The 23,528-nt window shown below is 34.5% G+C and overlaps 2 protein-coding genes across 2 annotated transcripts in view; one reads left to right on the top strand and one right to left on the bottom strand.

The window, feature by feature from the left end:
• Positions 1-884: 884 nt before the first annotated feature.
• Positions 885-12,742, bottom strand: LOC149789057 (mesencephalic astrocyte-derived neurotrophic factor homolog). The gene is made up of 4 exons (XM_089975243.1): positions 12,409-12,742; positions 8,429-8,553; positions 6,773-6,914; positions 885-3,543 (listed from the first exon to the last, which is right to left on the bottom strand). The coding sequence occupies exons 1-4, from the start codon at positions 12,515-12,517 to the stop codon at positions 3,344-3,346; spliced, it is 576 nt and encodes a 191-aa protein (XP_089831369.1). The 5' UTR covers positions 12,518-12,742; the 3' UTR covers positions 885-3,343.
• A 13-nt stretch (positions 12,743-12,755) lies between these two features.
• Positions 12,756-23,528, top strand: part of LOC149789056 (heat shock 70 kDa protein 14-like) — a 61,282-nt gene continuing 50,509 nt past the window's right edge. Inside the window, exons 1-4 of the mRNA XM_089975241.1 lie at positions 12,756-12,873; positions 17,163-17,243; positions 22,025-22,156; positions 22,731-22,836. Of these exons, the coding sequence (XP_089831367.1) occupies positions 12,763-12,873; positions 17,163-17,243; positions 22,025-22,156; positions 22,731-22,836 (430 nt within the window). The 5' untranslated portion in view covers positions 12,756-12,762. The remainder of the gene's footprint in view (positions 12,874-17,162; positions 17,244-22,024; positions 22,157-22,730; positions 22,837-23,528) is intronic.

Raw genomic sequence — 23,528 nt, 5'->3', positions numbered from 1 at the left:
GATCCAGAACGGTGAGCACTTTAGACCATTCAGGGCCCCTATTCATGATTCTAGGTATAACAATGTATATAGGGTGCCAAAAAACCTATTTGATCAGGAGTTAAATGCAGAAGGTTAACTTAGGCCAGTAAAAAGTAGATGTCACAGTAATCTTATGTTGTATGGGTGTGGTACAATTTGAGATTCGTAAAAATCATCTAGCTTGATGATTCATGCATTAAAAATGCTTGAGTGAAAACTTGAAACAATTTTTTAACCAACATCTATGAGGCATGAAAGATGGTTTCAAGCTACCATTTGTCTGATTGGGTGTACTGATCAAGAAAACGTACCCCATCACCAAGTTTAATAAAGCAGGTATATATACTGCTATATATGGTACAAGACGACTCGGTTATGCCATTATTCAGCACATAATAGGGATATACATGGCTGGCCTTATATCTGGTGGAGGAAGAACACTGGAAAAACTACCAACCAAAGGGTAGCTACTGGCAAGCTTTGTCACATATCCCATGTTCACCAAGCATTTTTTGAACTCCTGTGTGATCTGTAAATGTGAGCAACTTAGAGCAACTTAGACCATTCTGCCACCTTGGGTCCCTTGAAAACTACACGAGCTAGTAAAATACAAAATGATGCAATTGTGACCATTTTAGTAAGGAAGCAGAAATTAACAGATGCATGCAAAATTCTATTTGGATGATTCAAGAACAAACAGCTTGAGAAATGAAATATGGGTCACAGTTAATTGCTTTTTTGATGATGGTGTAATACTCATCAAGATTTGCAAAGTTTCATGATTCCAGGTATAACAGTATGTATGCAAGGTCTTAAATGAAAAGACAAAAACAAACAAAAAAACAAAGAATGTGCAACAAGTGTACATGTACAAAATTAATCCCTTTAATGCTACAAAATCTTCAAACTTGTTTAAATCCAATAAAGAAGAATGTTGAGTAGAACCTAGGAAGAATAGTTGAGATGCAATGAGGTTGTACAATAGATCACTCCTACATAGGAGAGGGTAGCTAACAATGTACATGAAGTTAACACCATATCCGTCCACAGCAATTGAAGATAAATCATAATAGGGAGCAAAAGTAAAAAGCCCAAGCTAGAAACCACCTTTATTCCTCAATTTATCACAACAATATAAACGAAATTGATGGTTTCCATATATTGAAAATTGCTGGGGGGGGGGTTTTATCACACATTTGATAATGAGACATAATTTAATGCATGGTAGATAAGAAATGAACAAACCCACCTATTCATACAAACACTCATACATGCTTCAAAATATACTTGAAACCCTACCAAATTAAAAAATACTCATCCAATTTACATGTGATTTAATTTTACCAGGGTACTGTAAATTTGTAAAAATAGTTATACCAAAGATAACAAATCTGCATCTGTTTGACATTCCCCCCAACAAGTAAAGACTAACACTGCAAGCAGCATCTAGTCCAACGCCTTAAATGTTTATAATACTTACAACAGTACCATATGGTCCAGCACTGTCAATTCATATAATATGTATGCTGTACTTTTGTTTTCTATAACAGCAGCAAATAATGGACTGGAAATTTCTTAGTATGAAAAGGCATATCCACAACACGCTTGCCCTCATTTGTCCCCTTCACACAAGAGTTAGTTGACATGAATTTAACAACTTCATCTAACACTTTCTGCACCAAAAAAGATAAGAATTTCTTTCTTGAAATGTAAGACAAATATCGAACACAAACTGAATATTTTGTCCAAAACAAAAAACATACCCCAAAGAACCAACAGATGATGACTTTTGTTCAACTTTATGAAAATATGTCCAACTTAAATGAACTATAAATCTGAGGCACAAAATGTACATTTCATCATGTAGATAAGTCATATTTCACTTATTTCTAGATGCCCAAAATTTTTTATATTTCAAAGATCTGACTAGAAAGTTGAGAGTGCCAAAATTACAGTCAAAACAATCCAAAAAATCCATCAATTACTTGACAATCTTCTAAAATACTGTACATTCTTTAATAGGATACTATATATTTTTTTAAATTATAGAAATTATCAGATTACAGAAAAACACTAAATAAATGAATACACCTTGAAATTAAATCTAATTTCTTAAATATTTCCCGTTACACAAAAAAAAGACCAAGAAAAACAGAATCAGCTCAAAATATGTAAATGATTTGCTCTAAATCAGTCTTTAAAATTATCAAATGTGTTATTCACTTAGAAACAAAGTTTCCCTGATGTATTCTGAACACCGTCATGAATAAAGCAAAACCGACTAAACAGGTAAATTCTGGTACTTCTGTTAAATTGTTTAATGCTCCATAAAGAAAATTTGAAAACTTGGTAACACATGGATTCCATAAAAATATGACAACACAATCAAAGTTCCATTGCCCAGTACTTCATCAGTCTACTGGTGTATTATTTCTATTCTCACACTTTTAGGATTAGAAGTATAGTGTTACATCTAGACTTTGTGCAATAATGATGTCTTAATAATGCACAGACACAGGTTCTTTCGTAGACTGACTTGGATATACAAACTTAATCTGATTATGAATGAAATTGTGATATGTTCATTTTCTCGCAAATATGAGGTACCACAACATTATTAATGATCATTGCATAATGTATTATTTTCAGTCTTCATGTTTGATTTACTCTTGGTTTTGTTACAATTTACATCAGATAAATGACTGCATCATTGGCTTGTTAATATCAATTTGCTGAGGTCAGATCTAACTGTCGCAGTGTTAATTGCAAATCACAAAGCCAAAAATAAAACTGCATTTATAAATAAAATTTTCATTATCTGTTATCACCATGTATGAAGAGTAAAAGCAAGAACTTAAATCATATTGAGGCTAAATGCAGCAACAATGCTTGTGTGTTCTGTAAGTGATCTACTCAAAGCAAATAGATTATATAAGGGATGTCAAACATCCTCAACACAATGGGCCACATGTGCCAATAATGCAAAGTTCATGGGCCATAAATGATATAAACTCATTCATATGGGACATAGAGACAATACACAGTTAATAAGATGTGCATAAACTCTGTAGTATACCCAAGTATGACATAACATCCAAATTGAATAAAACAAGACATCAGTGCATCAGGAAAATAATGAACATATTCCTTCTCTAAATTGCCTGACAACACAGGAAACATACCCACTTTCTTCACACAAATATTTCCAATTTATTTCAATTTCTCTTCTGTCAAAGCAAATCTTTGTTCCACTCATTACATAAAAAGCACTAAACATGAACAAAAGTGAAAGTTCGATAAATTTCTACAACTAGTATTAGTATCAAAGCTCTTCCTTTTCTTCTAAAAGTTTAGCAGCCTCTGGTGCATATTTGGGGAGCAGCTGTTTTACAGCACGAACAAACTCAGATTTTTCACTGCATCCTTTGCAGACATTTTCCTCACCCCAGTCAGACAGGATCTTTTTCAGGTCCCTAACTTTTGCCTTCTTGAAGCTGAAATCAGCAAAGTCTATTGGTTTCTCTGTAAAAAAAAAAAAAAAAAGAGTAAAATTTTATGTAATAAGTTGACTGACACAAGACAAATGTTAAATAAAATTAATGGTGGTCGTTCTGGATACAGATCAGCACCATTTGTATTTGGAATAAAAAAAACATAACAACATGTCTTTAAATAGGTACAGTTTTGAAGATGGTTACAGTGGCCACCATGTCAGCGGTATAAATGGCACCATTTCTGATGGGTCCAACTAGCCCTCACAAAATCAAGTTCAGATCCATACCATTTAGGACCAACAAGACATGAAGTCTTCGAGCAAAGACACAATTTTGATATTACTTTCCCTTCAGTTGGAGAAGAGACAAGAATTTCAAGATGGTTGCCATGGTGTTCTTATTGGCTCTCTGATTGTCACCATTTTAATTCTGGACCAACAGGACATATTACATTTGTTAGTGAATAACCCATTTCGATATGACCATTCACTGAAGAGAATCAGCTGCAACAAAATTATCAACACTACTTCTGTTGTGGCCATATTGGAAGTCCAAGCAGCACAAAAATATCAACTTTACCTTCTATTAGTAAAGAGAAAATGACTTTGCTCTGTGATTTATTAGATGTATGTTGAGTCTGTTGATGGCTTTTGGGATGGTTACTTCACCCAAGTGAGTAGTTGCATTGTTGTGACATGCATGAACTGCATGGGCAAAAACAAGAATGTGCTTTAACAGCTAGCTGATTCATTGTAAATCCTTTCCCAAACCAATTACCATCTGATGATGAAAACATACCAACTTGTTTTTCAAAGCTGAGCAAGTTTAAGCTTAAAAGATCAATACATAAATTATCTGTGTTTTAGGAACAGAAACAGTGAAGAACTTTCAAATAGTTTTTCTTTGAAGATTTGAACTGCCATTGGTCTAAATGGAGGAACACTATAGTGCAAACAAACCTGTGCATGTGCTCTCGTGTATATGTTATAAAGGTAGCTTCAAGTAAGTTTATAAATGTTTATGACTGACATTTTCTGATGAAGATTTTGAAACAAAAACAACAGTTTTGATTTATTGTTTAAGTGGCAGTTATTTAAGCATTATTACGTTGCAATTGCCACATTGTAATGTAGGTTATCCTATCAGAATTACAATATATAGTTTCTGCTGCTCTTTTGAAGTCATATGACCAAAATGCATTGTATTTAACTCTCAAACAAAATGTACATTCAAATATGGATACACTGCACGTGAATATGATACAATCATATACTTGCAAAATGTGTTGATAATATACAAACCACAGTGAATTATATATAAATAAATAACCCCATAGCATTTAAAGTGTTGGTATAAAGCAACCTGATATACCAATACTGTTGGTATATCAAGTTGTGAAAGGCCCACAGTGCATTAATATACAGACATGTAAATAAATAGGGCTCTACAGAAGGTTTTGTTTCAACAGTAGGCTATCACATCTATACTCTACATCAGTGAAGAATTTCCACTGAATAATCGTTAGCAACAGAAAAAATATTAACTATCCATTTTCTAAATTAAAAAAAAACACAGAACACAATTTCTTAAAAATCCTCTCTGCTTTCCCTTCGATCTCTCTCTTATGCATATGGTACAAAATATGGGGAAACCTGTGGAGTGCAAGAGAAAAAGAAACAACTTGCACCAGTATTCAAGAACTTGGTTGGGTGTACATGTTCCATTGGAGTTTAAATGAGTCCACTATATAAATGATATGAATTTGCAACATCTTTAAGAGTCTGTACTGTAAAATTCTTCGATGGGAGGGACAAACATACTGTAAGCTATTTAATGCATTTCTTTTTTTTTTCATATTTTATAAAACCTATTAATAACTTTCTAGAAACAGATTATTTAATAGTAAAATGTCTGAAGGCTGCTGGCCCCTTGTTGTTATGGCTGTTAATCGACCCCCCCCAAAAAAAACTATGGACGGGCAATAATTAAATGCATTTATGGCAAGTGTGCCCAACCCAACCACCCTTCCCCCCTCTCTCTCTGTGTTGGTTTGTCAGCATATGTTATTATGTTTAAGTGTTACATATTGCTATCCAAATAACAGCATTGTATATCATGTTTTGATGTCGGTTGACATCGAAACGAGTAGTCAATGTTTTAGGAATATCTCACACACCTGGTAGTCCATATGCCTTTTGATATGGACACTCTTGCACAATGTGCTAGGTAATTTACTTACAGTGCTGTTTTTATCCTGGTGGAATACAAATCTGACACTAGCAAATGGACTCATGTTCATACATTTTAGTTTGTTGAAATGTGACAGTAGTTGAGGTATGCCAAGGTACGTTCAAGCAAGTTCATGTGGGGATATGTTTCTTGAACAAAACTAAACATTGCTTACAGTTCCAATTGGCAAATAATTTTTGTTCCATTTCATTAAAGAAAAATATTTCAACTTGACCCAATTTTGGCATTCCCGGCTTTCAACACTTTCCAGCCAAATGAACTTGAAAACAGGTTCATTTCTTTAGTGAGAATTTAAATTTAATAGAAAAAAGACATCAGAGTAAGTCAAGTCCGACTAAAACATTACAACTTTTCTTTTTAGTTGTTTTTGTGGGGTTTAATGCCATATTTCAGCGCACGATAGGCTATGCATGGTGGCCAGTATTAATAGTGGAGGAAGAACCCCGGGAAGAACCACTGACACACAAGAAGCTACTGGCGAGCTCTCTCACATACCCACGTCAGCCGAATCCTAGACTCGAACCCATGCAGACAGAGGTGAGATGGCAGTGATCCATAATGGAGAGCGCTTTACACCACTCGGGGCCCCTTTTCTTTGTAGAAAAGCATTGTTACTGGTTGGCAGTTGTGAGAAATATTCCTGAAAACTTGACTTTGGTTATGATGTTAGTTGACATCAAAGTAAACTATACAGTGCCGATAGTTAGGCAGCAATATCCAGAAACCCAAACATAAATATCAGTGTCTAGGTCTTATATGTAAGACTATCTCTCGACTATCAAAAATCTGTCAAAATTGAGTGTGGCACATGTATATCGTGTTAAAGTATTTTAATTATATCTACCATTCATTTTTAAAATTAAGGCTCTGAGACAGGTACAAAGAAACAAGTCAGTGAGTTGTAATTTTGTTGTTGTGACCATGAAACCCTCATTTTGCCATGTACAAATTCTACAATTAAACACAACATACAAGTAGATAATTAAACAAGGTTTTAAATGACTTACCATTTTTAAGGTCACATATCTGATTATCAGCTTCCCATAATTTCTCACAGATCTTGAGGGGTGGGAAATGATTGCTGATTGGACGAGACATGGTACCTAGTATGTATGTAGCTGAAGTTTCCAAACCTCCAATGTAGTAACACTGAAAATATTATGAAATATTTTAATTTATACTGTACAATATAAATAATACAGACAAAACTTTTATAATATGATGTATTACAAGTCCCACTTTTGGGCCAGAGTTGCAAAATGGTCTGATTTTCTGTTTATATACACAAAATCACTGAAATAGCCAGCTCTGTACATTTTGTAACATCCAGCTGGATTAGTTTTGCTAAAACAAAGCATTCCTTATCAGCTGGGTGATTTACCTGGCTACTTTTACTTTACACGCGGCTTCTTAAAGAAAAAAACATGTATCCCCAATGAGGGCGGTCCCCCAAACATACTGTCTACTCAAACTTAACTTTAAATGTAATGGAAGAAACTTGCATATACATAAAAGTATATTCCATTTTTGTGAACAGTAATGTCATAGTTTGACAAAACAAACCCCGACAATTTTATTGGCATGTTCAATTTATATACTGGAAAAGAGATTTTACTGCTTCAACTAAAGATCTTTATTTGCAGAGTATTTAATTTCATGGAAACCAGGAAATCTACAAGGCAGATTCACACTATTCCTTGAATTCATTACTGCTACACCATGTGTGTGACTGTGACATACACCATAGATAAGTCAACTCTAACATGTCTATGCTGTCAAGTTGTATATGTATGGAAATAAATCTGATTGCTTTTATTAACTGTGGAAAGCAAGCCCACTGAAAAAAACAAAACCCGACTCTTATTTCCTTAACTGTGGTGAGCCCACTAACAAAACTGAGTTAATGACTACTGAGCATCCCTTCATAATCTAAAAGTAATGATCACTTACCAAATCAGCATTCTACTGAAGTTTGAACATGGTGTCTCTCCTTTGTATGGTATGGGCTAACAAAATAAACTTTAAGTACCCATCCATAACTATTTGCATCAATATATCTCTCTTTACCACAAACATTTTATGTCCCCATTCCTTATGTATTTGTTATTAAATCAATTATCTGGTATTGGAATATTCTCTTTTAAACCATGGGACCTAAAGGTGTCCATCATAGGAACTGTTTGATTTCTAATGTTTGAAAATAGGATATTTTAGAATACACAATGGAATTCTTTTAATGTAAGAATAAATAGGATGGAAATAAAACAAATAAACAATCAAACAATCTTCTTTAGCATCCTTAGCAAGTTTCATCAAACAAGAGGTGAAATGTCTGAGCAATGAATGTAATCCTGAAATTACAGCCAGGCCTAAAGAAAAAGCTTCCACCTTCAACCGATCAAAACAAATTACATCCTTAACTAAAGATGACATACCTACAAAAATGACTTCAAAATGGTTACTTGTATTGTGCTACAATTATGTTTCACAAGTCTGTATGATGCCTTTATATGAATTTAAAGTGAACAGACGAATTCTTGAGAAAGATAGACCCTTTGAAATAAAAAATAACCAGGAATAATTAAATAACAGAAAACAGAAACGATGTTATGTAAAGCATGAAGAATTTATATTTTAAAAAGATTATAAAATACAGTACTTACAAATCGTTCCTCTTTGTCCTTCAGACTTTTACAATACTTTTTGAATGCTGTCTCTATTTTCTCAGGCTTTGATTTTACATCATCTGACAATGTAGCTGTAAATTTCTTTACGACTGCAACACAAACTGAAAAGAGACAAAGCAATTATTTACTAACACCAACAATGAAGAAGAATTGCCAGTATTATTAACAAGTTTGCAAACATACAAAGTAAACAGTCCCTTGAAGGGACTGATAATCTACTGGCCAAAATGAAATTCACAAAATCAAAGATAAGAATGTTTCTTTCTAACTGTTATGTGTTGAAACCAGCTGGTTGAAATATTACAGGGATAGTGCTGGCTTTAAAAAAGCGGTTGCCAAAAATATTGCACACCGCAATAGTTTGTTGCCTTTTTTTTAAACGTTGCCATTTTCATAACACAGTAATACCTGGTTATCTCAATCTCAGGACCAAGGCAATATTGTGATCAAGCTGCATTCATTTTTAAGTATCTGTTCAAGTTAAATCATATAAAATAACTTTTCAAGTACACAAAGTATGTGTAACACCTTTAAAAGGACAAAACTGTAATTTACAAGGTCTTTAAATGACAGATTTATTTATCTTTTAAGTATCATAATATCGACATATAGGAAGGTAATGACATGCATTAATCTTTAACTAATACATTTACAGGGGTAAACAAATTGACGTTAAAGTACCGATTAATGACCATACTCATAATCGGGCTGGTTATTAATACGATCGGTATAATTGGTATCAGAAACAAGAACAATTAGACTTTTTCTCAGCTGTCTTGCTCCACTGTTTTTTAACAAAACGCCATCACACGATAGTCGCCAGTCAACCTGTTTATGCTATGATGGACCCTCATTAATTGCTTTAAATGATCACTCCTTGGCTCTCCACATTACATTATTCTCAAGATTAAATGAACTGGGACTAATTCATCATTACCTAAATGTAAAAAGAAGCTAAAAGAGAAACGTTTCAAAGCTGGCCAGCATAGAACAGGAAGAAGAATCCCAGTTATGACCCTTATTTTGGCACAACCATTAAAAAAAATTTGACCATTAATTTAGATAACCTAATTCAAATCCCTATTAAAACTAGGCCTAGCTAATGATGTATTGATGAATACATTTCACTACAACACTAGAACTAACTGGGCCAAGGCAATGGGCATTTAAAAAAAAAGAGTATGGTCAGTCAATGCATCTCTTAAATAGCTCTTGTTCGTCCATCAGAGTGATACTGAATTTTGTCAATCCAAGTAATGACTTATTCCAAACACTAAGCTAGGCATCACACACTTTCTTACACTTAGCCACTGTCCTGCCAAGACCATCAATTCTAGCAGCTTTAGCACTCTTCTGAATCTCGTTAAAATCTTCGTAAGTTTACCCTTTAACCACAAAATACTTATCCAAATTTATGAATGGCATTTTGTCTAAGTCTCAAAATGTGATTATTCTGAGGTCATGTGCACTACTTATTCCGATACATTCGGAAATGAACACAATAATGAAAGCTAAAGTTGTATATTTGATGTACTTTTATAAATGACCACATGTACATCTCTGGGTCTTTCTGAGTCAAAGCCTTTGAACTTGCCACCCAGCTACTGCATCTTGTTCTTTTTTATGTACTCTTATAATGGCAACATGTATGTACATCAAGAGGTCTTTCAGTCACTGAATTGGAAATATCAGCACAGTTAATTGATCAACACATTTTCCCACAAAGCAGGTGGCTGACGAGTCTTTGAATTTTGCAGCACACCTATTACATGCGTACGGATGACTCCCGTCTCAGTAATGTTTTGCATCCCAGAGCGTCCAAATATGCTTAATTAAGCATTTCTGAGATCTCTGCAGTGACGCAAAGATAAAGACAATAAATGATTCTGTTGTACATAGGTGTGGACAAAACATTTAATCTTGGGGAAATGCACTTAGCATCAACAGTTTTAAAAAAACAGCACTTTTACGAACAGATACCGGAGAGTATTTTCTTTCTTTCCCTCTTTTCTACATGGTAAATCTGACTTTGAAACTTGCACTGCTTTCTTCTCACAAATTGCCATTCATTTCATTGATGAAGAAATAGAAAACTTGATTGTCTGCTCTGATGACTAACCTGGTTCGTAGAAGTTTAAAGCGGTCATTCCCCAGAGCTACACATATTCTATTTACATTCTTTTTGAAGAAAAATTATTTAAAAAATAGGTTTGGTGTCAACAACCAAAAGGAAAGTCAACTGTCCACATCCTTTTTGGTGGCAAAGGAATTTCACAGGCCAATATTTATGTGGTATTAGAAGCAAGAATAAAACATGCAACAGATGTCATTTTGAAAAAAGTGTCAGGTTTCCTGCCATACTTCAAAAACTGAATGTTACCAATTCTGAAAGAGCATGCTAACTTTCTTGCAAGGATAAACATTGTGGACATCCACTGGAAAAATAATAATGCAGAATCTCCCACTAATATAATGAAGACTGGAACCAACTGGAAGCCAAAAAATATATCCGATCTGATAGATGTACTACAATCAACTGTCAATTCCTAGTTACAGTATAAAGACGCCAAAAGATCATTGATTGGAAGAGGCAATTTCAAGCTGGCATCCAATTATATGTGCGACATAGTTTCTATTGATATGTGGTGTCAATTAACAGAAAACTGAGCAAGATTATTTACTTATCAAGTTTCTCAAAGACATGGGTAAAAATTAGTCCTACATATAAGACATAGCACATTTTGATTTTGTTTAGATGCTATGTCTTATTATCCAAATAACGGCCTTATATAGTGTGTTCCAATGTCATTGACATTGGAATGAGTAATCAAAGTTCCAGGAACATCTCACACACTTGGCAGCCTATACTGAAATTTTTCCACTAATTTATGTGTAATTAATATACTTACTGTGCTGTCGTTATCCTTGTGGATTGAAAATATGACACTAGCAAATGGATGCATTTTCACGTTCATTTGACATACATTTTAATTTGTTGCAATGCGACGGTAGTCGAGGTATGCCGAAGTAAGTTCAAGTAGGTTCATGTTGGGGATCTGTTTCTTGAACAAAACGAACTGTTGCTTACAGTTCCAATAGGCAAAATATATTTTTTATTCGTTTCATTAAAAAAATATTTCAACTTTATCCAATTTCAGCATTCTCTGCTTTCATCGCTTTCCAGCCAAGTGAAATGTAAGCCAAAGAAACTTGAAAACGGGTCCATTTCGTTTGTGAGAATTTGAATTTATTAGAGAAAAGGCATCATAGTAAGTAAAGTCTGACTAAAACATTATAACTTTACTGTGTAGAAACGTGTCGTTATTTTAGTTGTCATTTGTGTGAAATATTCCTGAAAATTTTACTTTCGTAACGATGTTAGTCGAAATCAAAACACACTACACAGCGCCGTTAGTTAGGCTGTAAGACCCTGACGCCCAAAACATAAATATCAGCGTCAGGTCTTACAGGTAGGACTAGGGTAAAAATAAGCTAACAGTATGGTCAACAAATGGTAAAACCACCATATCAAAGACAGCTTCTGGAGGCCAAAAACATCACCAGATAAAAAGGATGATAGCTGAGCTGAGTCGGACGATAACAAAATAAAAACGGACTGTCTCAGTATATATACAGAGAGAGTTGTTTCATTTGTTTTGGTATTATTTTCATCCATTAAAACGTATTATAAATACTATATAACCACATTTGTTATTTATGTATTTAAGTCCATACAGTAAAAATCATAATACTTAATTATAATTTCTTTCGGAATATTGCATTTTTTTTCCCCCCATTACTGTGTTTAAAGAATCCCGGAGATTTTGGTACCAGGCGAATTTGAATGACCCGGGGCGTAGACTAAAAACCAAATGAAAAGCTAGAATGCACACTCAATTTCTTAAACTTTTCATCATATTAATGGAAGAAAACCCTACAATATTAAAAATTCTTACCGTCACAGTCTTCTTCTTTTGTAGGCTTTTTCTTCCTGGCTGCAGCAAAGTCGATGGAAATTAACAGTATACACAAAAATAATGACAACACACAGTCTTTGAAAGACATTTTGTTCGTCTCAGTGAACTCGATAATTGTCAATTTCTGAGACAAATTAGTAATTCACTTAAACGATAACTTAAATTCTAGTTAAATATTTCGTTTGACTTCTGAAGAAACTGTTTCTTCCTGTAAGAAACAACTGCGGCTAACACAAGCTTTTCACGACGACTATTCTCGATATAACACCGGCTTGATCAACGTGGTACCCAAACAACATATACATTTGGCGAAATGTGATTGGACAACAGTGAATGAAACGTCATATCCGATGTAAGTTCGCGTGGTATTTCTCGAGATTCAAAATGTCAGCCTCCTTTGGTGTGCACTTCGGCAACACGACGTCATGTGTTGCAGTTTATAGGGTATGAATTGTCTTTTACATGTAAGATTGGTATACAATTATCAAATTATAACTGAAATGAATTCCGTCGCGGGAAATGATTTGCACAAATAGGTTTTTATTTCGGAAAACAAAAGTAGCGGAATACAACTTACCGTGATCTGTTTTCGAGATTTGGGTTTGGTTTTGTATATACGTGATCCTATCATTAATTACAAAATGCTTTTGCCTTATTACGGCAAAATTTGAGTCGTGATATAAAATAGGCAAATATTTGTAGCGATCGAAGGTTCTTTACTTGTGTTCTGTGCCGTCGTGTAGGTCTGATAAAATTTGTCACGTGCGTATTCTTTATCAGTGTCTTAGTCAATGTTGCAGTGCAGAGTTGGAATAAATATGCATTGATAAATTGAATTAATGACAAGAGTACAATTCATATATTTTTGTACTGGAAATACAACCTGTATCTCATATACATAGGTAGGTATAGGACTAGTCCTACATGTAAGACATAGCACATGTTGATTTTGTTTAGGTGCTGTGTCTTACTATCCAAATAACGGCCTTGTAATTGTATAGCGAGTTCCGATGTCAACGATATCGGAATGAGTAATCAAAGTTTCAGGAACATCTCACAAGCTTGGCGGCCTATATCGACACTCGTCCACAAATTTATGTGTAATTAATATACATGCCGTGCTGTCTTTATCCTGGCGGAATGAAAATATGATACCAGCAAATGGACGCATTTTCACATTCCGTTAACATATATTTGAATTTGTTGCAACGCGACAATAGGCGAGGTGTGCCGAAGTAAGTACATGTTGGGGATAAGTTTCTTGAACGAAACAAACCATTACTTACAGTTGCAATAGGCATAAAATATTTTTATTGCTTTCATTAAAGAATAATATTTAAAATTAACCTGATTTCGGCATTCACAGCTTTCATCGCTCTCCAGCCAAGTGAAATGTTGGCCAATGAAACTTTAAAAAGGTCCATTTCTTTTGTGAGAATTTGAATTTATTAGAGAAAAGACATCAGAGTAAGTAAAGTCGGACTAAAACGACTTTACTTTGTAGAAAAGTGTCATTATTTTAGCAGTCAGTTATTTGAAATATTCCTGATAATTTGACTTTCGTAACAATGTTAGTCGACATCAAAACCTGCTGCGCAGCGCCATTAGGCATCAGGTCTTACATGTACGACTAGGTATAAGACATGAAAATTAAAGTACCAGTTTTTGCTCATAAACCAAGCTATTTTTCATCTGTCTGTGTAATGCAGCTCAGTGTGATTTTAGGACATGGGGGGTGGGAATTCCCAAAATGCATTTTTGTCAGTTTTCAAAAAACAGTCCCACTTAATTTCATGAAAATGAACAGAATCTATAACTCTTTATAATGCCAAAAAACAATATATAGCTTCAGTTTTAAATAGGACAAACAATGAAAGCTATAGCAGATCACATTTGTCGTCAGCCTGCGGAGGAATGGATGTATCCTTTTCCCGGTGCCATATTTATTTTCATGAAATCTAACACAACTGTTGGACCTTCGTAATCATTACAACTGTTTCATATGTTTGCAACAATTATTTTAACAGAATATAGCCATGCTTAATAAAAACTAAACTTCAGAAATTAAAAATATTTGTAAAGGGGTCATAATAAGAGGAGATAACTCACTCAGCTTTTTCCTATTACCAACAATGCAATAAAGGAAGCTATAAGCAATATATTGAGAGAAAAAACTTCTTAGCAGGTGGGACATCAAACTTCTTGTACTGAAGGTTTCTAATAGAGAAGAATTGGAAATATGTGAAACAAAGCCAAATCATCGTTTACACTATTCTTTGTCATTTATCTCTATTATTTTGAATAGAGCTTTCTAGGACTAAATTCATATAGGTATAATCTTGCCATAATACCATTCAGTTAAATAAATTGAATACATACATTTCAAGAGAAAAAACACACACTATTTTGTTTATCTGAATGAAAATCAATATCTATATCTATCTATCTATATATATATATATATATGAAATAACCTCAAGAAATTATCTTATTAAATCAAGGTTCACACAATAATGCCACTGACTGACAATGGGGTCAGTGCGCTAAATATTTGAAGGATAACTTGGCCCATGAACTGGTCATTGCAGATATGCTTCACACAACCAGATAGGACTCCTGAGTTGAGGCCTCATACAGTACACAGAGGTTACTCAGAAACATGAAATATACATGGATACATTCAGAAGGGTCGGCAGCTTAAGAACTACTGTGTTTATGATTATTACCTCCTTTTAATGTTTGGAAATAAAAAAAAATTAAAATGTTCAGTGCTTCAAAAAAAAACTTTTTTTTCCATCCATGGGCTGCTTAGTGCCATAAACATGTATCCAGATGGTTATTCTATTGTGTTCTAATGTTTTTAAATTCCAGATTTGTCTCAAAATATGCCGTAAAAGCAGACCACAGTTCTGGAACCTAAGCGGCCACAGAAAACCGAAAAACCAGAAATAGTTATGCCCCCTGACAGTCCTTAGTCTAACATAGGCACCACCTATCACAGATATACCTCCTAAAGATGATGTTTTAGGGTTTAACACCATTTTTCAGCACAAGATAGGCTATACATGGTGGCCAGTATAAATAGTCAAGTAAGAAACCTGGACTTGGTCTATCACTATTAAATCTACACATTTATTAATATATTGTTTTGCGTTTAGAAATATCAGATTAATTAAATCATCAGCCCAAGTTTTGTCATTACAGATAATATTTGTGCTTGTAAATTCTAAATTATTTGAAAGACTATTTTCTTTTGATCCTTTGCAAAATATAATTTTAAAAAATCAGAATTATGTGAAATCCCAAAAGGTACGAGAGATTGTCTCTGCGTGTAACATTTAAAATGAGCAGGATTCATTTGGGACTATTCAGAATTTTTTCTAGAACTGCAAAATTTAAAGCAAAACATTTTCAGTTTTAACCGTCAAAGATGTGGACATTTCGAAGTTTTGTATGGTCATAAGAAAAATTTCTGGCAGTTGTCTTCTAAAATTGCTAAATTCAGAATTCCATTTTCTTCTAGAAGTGGTTTGGTACTTTGTTGTTTCCAATCAGTTTTTCATATACATTTCTACATCTTTTATTATAATATTTATGAACACGAGTGGCAGATTTGAATTAAAGTTGATACTGAACTTCTTTATATATGACTTTATAGTTCATTTATGCCTTGAAAATCTATGAAATTGATGCTAATAGAAATTCTAGTTTTATAAACTAGCAGAACATATATGGGAACCATTTTTATTTAACAAAACATTTACAAATTTAATGCCATTCTGTAAACATGTTTTGTATTACACATTTTTTCCATCTTTTGTAATACAATGAATAAACCTTATTTGTTTAAACTGTGACTATTTTTAATGATCTATTTAAAGACATCTAGCCAAAAAAGGATTAAGAAACTTTTTTTGATCAATTAATAAAATCAGTTCCAAGAGAAGAGAATTTTTAATTAATATTTGATACAGAAAATTCAACCAAACCTTTTCCATTTAGATTAATTGCATAATTTAGTTCATTAAGACCCAGTTTGGATAGATTTGGTAATGATAATAAAAGATGATTATTTTTAGAGATAGCTGAAGTGAAGTTGAAAATCTTTTATTCCACTGAATTAGCAGGTTTTTACACTAGTTAAGTTTATCATCTGCACAGTATTTCTTGTTGATACCTGTTCTACTTCATATCCTTTGAATTTTCAATATTTATACTAAGACCAGAACATTTGGAATATTGATTTTAAAAATATAAAGCAGACATTAAAGATTTCTCTGAACCATTAAGAGCAAGTGATGTGTCTTCAGCATACTGAATGTAATGTGTTGCTAGTTTATAACTGTATGAATGAAGAGAGAGAAGAATCACAATTCCAAACTGGTTAATCATTAGAGATTTAGTGGCTTTTATTTCCAAACATGCCTTTAAGGTTGAAATAATTGTTGTGGACTCTTTTATAGGTATCTGACCCCTAGTTTAGCTTAAATATCAAGCAGTCATGTGGGAATTGTTCTAAATATTTAACCACAGAAATACACCATGTACTCACAGACATTTGCTTGTACATCTGCTTTTGACTTATAAATGGTACATGTACCTCTGTCTTGATGATGTAAAAAAAAAATGTGGACATGCTATAATGTTTCAGCCTGTTTTAAATAAATTTCCATGAGATTGATGCAAATGCTTTCATATAGATTGTCATTACATGGTGTTCTTTCTCTTTTCAGGATGGTATAACTGATGTTATTGCCAATGATCTTGGAGACAGAGTGACACCATGCATTGTGGCCTTCACAGACCATGACCAGGTACAATAGTCCCCATCTTGAACGGCTCGCCCTGATCAGCGGCCATCCGCTTCTTACGGCCAGAATCCGTTGGAACCGATGAGTTTGTGTTCAAAATTTACCCCTTATATGCGGCTGCATTTTTATTTTGATATGTATCCAGAACTAGTATTTTATTTATAACATGTGTTAAGTAATCCGATTTCTGTTTCCCGATGTCAGGTTTTCGTTACTGAAAGAAGTGTTGATTAAAGTACATGTGACACTAAGGTTAATATTATATCATTTACGCATCACGGGAAACCACATTTATTCCATAAAGCCGAGAAAGACTCAAATTTTAATCCATACAAAAGGGTAAGAACATGTAATCCAATTAGCCTTACTGCTCTGTTATCATAAGATGTCTGGTTTAGTTACTTCAATAATTGTTAAAATTACAATTATTGAACAGTAGTAACAGCTGAAAAGTGGCAGCATCGATGTACAATACACAATTCAGCAGGAAAATGGTTTGATAGCCTTTATGGCTTCCCTTAGTAAGATGTTCACTTTGGTAATTAATGGTTATTACTATGACAGTAATTGTCAAAATTACAAATCCTGACGACCTCGAGGTCAAATCTGTGTGATGTTAAATGGTTCATATTGAGGCCATTTTGGCTTCACTCACTTAGTGTAAAGAAATATATAAAAACAATAGGGTACCAGACTGTGACTAACGAATCACGTGACAAGATCACTTCCTTTAAAAACACGTGGCAATTTGTTTAGATAATAATAATGAGGACTTTGTATAGCGCCTACTCTTTAGAAGCTCTAAGCGCTTTACAACATTAGACAACACCTATAAGATAAAAAATATATAATAATATTATTACAAAAACAAACACCATGAAATTAGAAAAACATAAAAAAATAAAAAAAACATGCTGAGAATATTTCAGGTAAGAAACCTTATTAAGTCTTTAGGTTTGTTCTTGCAGTCAAAATAAGTACGTTTTGAGAGCCCTCGTGAATGTGATCACTGTGTCTTTGTGTCTAAGTTCAGTGGGCAATTCATTCCATGTTGCTGGGCCCTGGTATGCAAAAGAACGCTGCCCATATGACTTTGTTTTCATAGTGGGAATAATGAGTATACGGTTGTCAGAAGAGGAGAGTAAGTATCGTGCTGGTGTGTACACATCTGTGAGGTCGGATAGGTATGTTGGACTAGAGTCTGACAGTGAAATGTAGCACAGAGAACAAATTTTGTGTTTGATTCTGGATTGAATGGATAGCCAGTGTAGGGTACAGAGCAGCAGGGAGGTGTGCTCTGATCGTGGTACTCTAAGTAGGATCCGAGCAGCTGTGTTTTGAGCTTTTTGAAGTTTCTGGAGTAGATATTGAGATGAACCAGACAGAATTGAGTTACAATAGTCCAGCCTTGAAAGTACCAAAGAACACACAAGTGTTTTAGTGGCATCAACCGAAAGATATTTGAGAATTGAGCTGATGCATCTCAGCTCAAGATATGCAGCCTTGACATGTTGGTGCAATGTGAGAGTACTGTCCAGAGTAACACCTAGGTTTCGTACTGATTGTGTGAATTTAATGTTGGTGTTACTGATATTTATTGTTTGAAGTAAAGGATGTGAATGAGAAAGTCTTTGTGTTGTGACCAGAATGGCCTCAGTTTTATCATCATTCATCTGCAGCTTGTTACACATTATCCATGATTTCACATCAGAAATGCACCTCTCTACACCTTGGATGGTAGCATCAACTTCAGTTGGGTGGCTAGATTTGTATATTTGGGTGTCATCAGCGTACAGTTGGTGAGACTGGATGATCTATGACACTTGAGAGCGACTGAGTGTACAGAATGGAGAGAACAGGTCCAAGAACAGACCCCTGTGGAACACCACAACATAGATCAACTGGGCTGGAGTGTAATCCATTTGCAGATACAATTTGTGTCCTGTTGACCAAGTAGGACTTGAAGCACAGTAAGGCTGTATCATGAATGCTGGAGACAGTGAAGTAATATATTATGGTCTATTGTGTCAAATGCTGCAAGCAAATCAAGGTGGGTGATGACTGCTATCCAACACAGAGAGAATGTCATTTACTACTTTTAGAAAAGTAGTTTCAGTACTGTGGCAAGGGCGATATGCAGATTGTGCATTGCTAACAAGACTATTTGAATTAAGATGACATACAAGCTTGGATAGAAAAACCTTTTCTAAGATTTTTTATATGAATGGGAGATTAGAAACTGGTGGTAGTTCTTTAAATCGTTATGGTCTAGTGATGGTTTCTTCAGCAGAGGCTTTACAATGGCAGTTTTGAAATATGATGGGAATTCCCCGGATGAGAGAGAGGTATTAATAACATCAGTTAGTGAAGGCAATACTGGATCTAAGCACTCAAGCAGCAGTGATGTTGGAATTGAATCAAGTTCACATGACTTTGGTGTACTCTTTCTTGATCAGGATTGTACGTACAAAATCCAAGGAGACAGGTTCTAATGCTGCTAATGGTTGCAACTCAAATTCTGTATCCCAACTGTATGTGATGACAAGTCAATTGAAACTGTGGTGTCAAGCTTATCTCTGATGGTTTGTACTTTGTCACAGAAGAAATTTGCAAACATGTCCAGAACGTCGCCTAGAGAGAAGGTAGTTGGAAGTGGTGTTGATTTGTTTCTTGACATTAGCTTGTTAGTAATCTTGAAGAGCTCTTTGCAGCTGGAACTTTCCATGATCTTAGTAGTGTAGTGGGCTGATTTCGCTGCATGGACTATATTTGTGACATTCTTCTTAGCGACTTCATAGATTTGCTTATGAATAGTGAGTCGGGTGGAAAGCCAGAGCCTCTCAGCTTTACGGCGGTCTCTTTTAGCAGTGCGAAGCTGGTCCCTAACACTGCTATACCATGGAGAACACTTTTGAATTGATACTGTACACTTGGTAGTTGGGGCATGTTTGTCAAGCAATGAACGCAGACAGTTGTCGAGTTCTTCTGCGGTAGTAGGTAAGCAAGTTGTTAGGTTACCTTGGATGTCATGCACTAGTTTGGTTCTATTTTCATACAGAGGTTTCTCTTAGTTGCAGATAAAGGTGGAGGGTTAGGGACTGATATGTCAAGATGGCATATAATGCAGAGGTGATCTGATGCAAGGTCATGGGATACCAGGGAGGACCGTAGAATGTTATCATCAGGTCTATGAAGAATCCAGTCTATAATGTGACCATGTTGCATTAAAAAAATGTTTTATCAATATTGTAGTTGTGAACTTGAATAACTTACGGCAAAAAGATCGACATGTCGTTGAGGAAAAAAACTTATCAGTTTAGAAGAGAAAGTGAAAGTAATTCAACTGACTGAGAGGTTTGTGGGGGTGGGGGGTGATTGAGGATCCTTGCAGAAAACTAATGTCGGAAAGACTCAGATAAACAATATCATGAAAGATAACGAAACAATTCTGCAGAAGTAGGAAGGTGAAATGGACGAAGAAAGGAAGATTGTTTGAGCCAGGAGATGTTTGTATTCTGATTTGAATGACAAGAAAAAGCAACAATTTTGTCAGCTGAATTGAGATATGACGACTTTACTGCAAGTAACGGATGGTTGCACAGATTTCAAGTGCGACTCAATATTAAGTGTTCTGTCCTTAGTGAAGAATCAGCTGATGTTAATGAAGTTGTTGAAGATTGGAACAAAAGACTAAACGATAATTGCAAGGGATATGACAGCAAAGATAATTTTAATTGTGATGAGACTGGTTTGTTTTTTAGACTGTTACCAACAAAGTGACAGATGATGTGATCTGTAACATAATTATAAAGACATTTTTAAAACGATATCAAGGTTATCCATAACATTCTTTTGAAAATGATGAAACATTTTGTTTTACATTTATTTCACAACATGCATGTGATTTTTTAATGAAAATATTAAATGTTTTAGAATTAAATGTACTTGTGACTTTCTTCATATGTATTTGCTATTCACATTTGTCATCCCCCTCTAGAAAGGCTGCCCTCATTATAAGGACACTTCCCTGCTGCAGTAGGGGTGGCCTTATAAAAGGGGGACTACTGTAGTGATCTTTAGTCATTTTAACTTTGCTTTTAGTTATTGGTTCTTCCTTCATAAATTTTGATGTAAAAAAATTATGCTTGGTTTACCACCATTTGTTAACTTTTAGATTGTTTGATTTCCCTTACTATATATCATATTAGTTTAGGTATTCCAGCTTTTAAGTTTTAGAGATGCAATCTTAAATTAATAGCCTTATGACTGTCTTAGTTCTTTGGAGTTTGGTTTGTAGCATTTCCTGCCAGAGCCATTTCATTGACTTAAATTTTGATGTGAGAACATGACATCAGACATGCCCTAGAGCTACATCATCATTACAGATGCATATAAATTTGCCTTCAAGGACACATCGGTATAAATGTCTTATGCATTACAAAAAATTCTGTGAACCCTCAATAAAATCACTGTCCATTATAGTCTAAATGTTTAACGATATCGTGTAAATGACATTTTGGAATGACTGCAAAATGACAAAAATAATATTTCGTAAAGAGCTTTTTTCTTCTACATATATGCATGGTATATGTGTTTATGAAGCAAATCTATAAATTTGATTTAAAAGTTGAACAATATTTGTATTAAACAGAAAATAATCTATATATGTAACAACATAAAATTTACAAATATTCCTTCTGGATGAAGGATGCCTATCCACAAAAAGAGAAAAATATGTGTCCATTTCCTTGACTATCCCTGACATTTTTTAACCTTTGCTTCAGGCTGTAGGGGCTGCAGCCAAACAGGGTCTGATAAGGAATGTTCAGAATTCTGTCTGCAATGTGAAACAGGTCATTGGGAGGAGGATTGATGACCCCGTGGTCACAGAGTATAAGAAGAAAAGTGCTGTTAAGGTATGCAGATACTTTTGCTTGGATATATTATCATACAATTACTTGAATTGCTATGTTTGTTTCCATCAGGGGCAGTTCCATATGTGCTGGTACGGAACATTTGGAAATTGTCATTTCATAGGGCTCAACATTTATTTTGGATATGGTGTAACAAGTTCTCACAGAATTTTGCTTTCTGTTACCACGTTTTTACTTGCCTGAACCAGTTTTGACATAATAAAAATGAAACAAATAGCAAAACTTATTGATACATGATTGAATAATAATTTACTACGTTTATCTAAATGTAAAGTTTGTATTAAAAAATTAGAAAGCATCAAGATATCATCTCTCCATCCACCTTCTTGTTTGATGATGAAAATTTTACAAAAATGACATTTAAGATTTTTCTCATGTGTTTGATGCATGTAAGCAGTCTTATGTACTGTCATACATCCAGGCGCTCAGATTATGGCTGAATAAAGCTACTTTTGAATCTATGCCTTCTAGAACTTTGTTTTCAGTCAGTAAAGGGACTATTGTTTTCAATGCCAGACCTGTCCCTGATGAATTACTGCACCATTACTCTTTACAGGTGATAGATAAGGGTGGAATGCCTGCTTATGAAGTAGAATACAAAGAATCCACAAAACAAGTAACTCCTTTGGAGATTGCAGAAACTATATTTAGGAACTTGCTAGGTATGTATTCAGACTTTAAGTCTACTTTGGTGTAAAGAAAGACTAGAAGACAGATTAGTAACGTAACTTGTGATTGTAAATTTGAAAAGTCTGTCAGTCTTAGGCTTCATTTTGTAGTAACCATGCCAGTAGGTTGTTGTAGACATCCTATCCTGTACAGCAGTGGTTCCCAAACTTTTTCAGGCCATCATTCCCTTGGTTATCCCCAGTGCCCCCCCCCCCATCTTATCCCATTATAAGCATTATTCAGCATTAGTGCCCCCCTCTGTAATCCCACCACCCACAAGGGGGGCAGTACCACCCACTTTGGGAACCACTTCTGTGCAGCATTCTGCTTACTAAAGTCACTAAATGTGATACTGAATTTTAGATAGTAATTTTGGCAATTTACATTATTGTGTTGTGAGTATTTGTCACAGGGAAATGATTATAGTTAGTGTAACATATCTTCGAGCTTGTACAAATGATACAAGGACTTATTTTCATGCAAAAGCAAGTTACTAACAATGCATAATTTAGCATGAAATAGAATACTTATTAGCTTCAAAAGAAAGTCTCAATGACAGGAAGGAAATTTTGTACAAAACACTTAAAGTTAATTGGCAAAGATGAGAGCAAGATCTAGTTTGTACAGCTTTCTTTGGCAAACATTGGTGACCATTATGCACATTCTGGTGCCAACCTTGTTATCT

Source organism: Sinohyriopsis cumingii, chromosome 11 (genome assembly GCF_028554795.1).
Source record: "Sinohyriopsis cumingii isolate HCF-2022 chromosome 11, ASM2855479v2, whole genome shotgun sequence".
Classification (NCBI taxonomy): domain Eukaryota; kingdom Metazoa; phylum Mollusca; class Bivalvia; order Unionida; family Unionidae; genus Sinohyriopsis; species Sinohyriopsis cumingii.
Note: the sequence above shows the minus strand (reverse complement) of the source record. Positions and strands in the feature narration are given on the sequence as shown.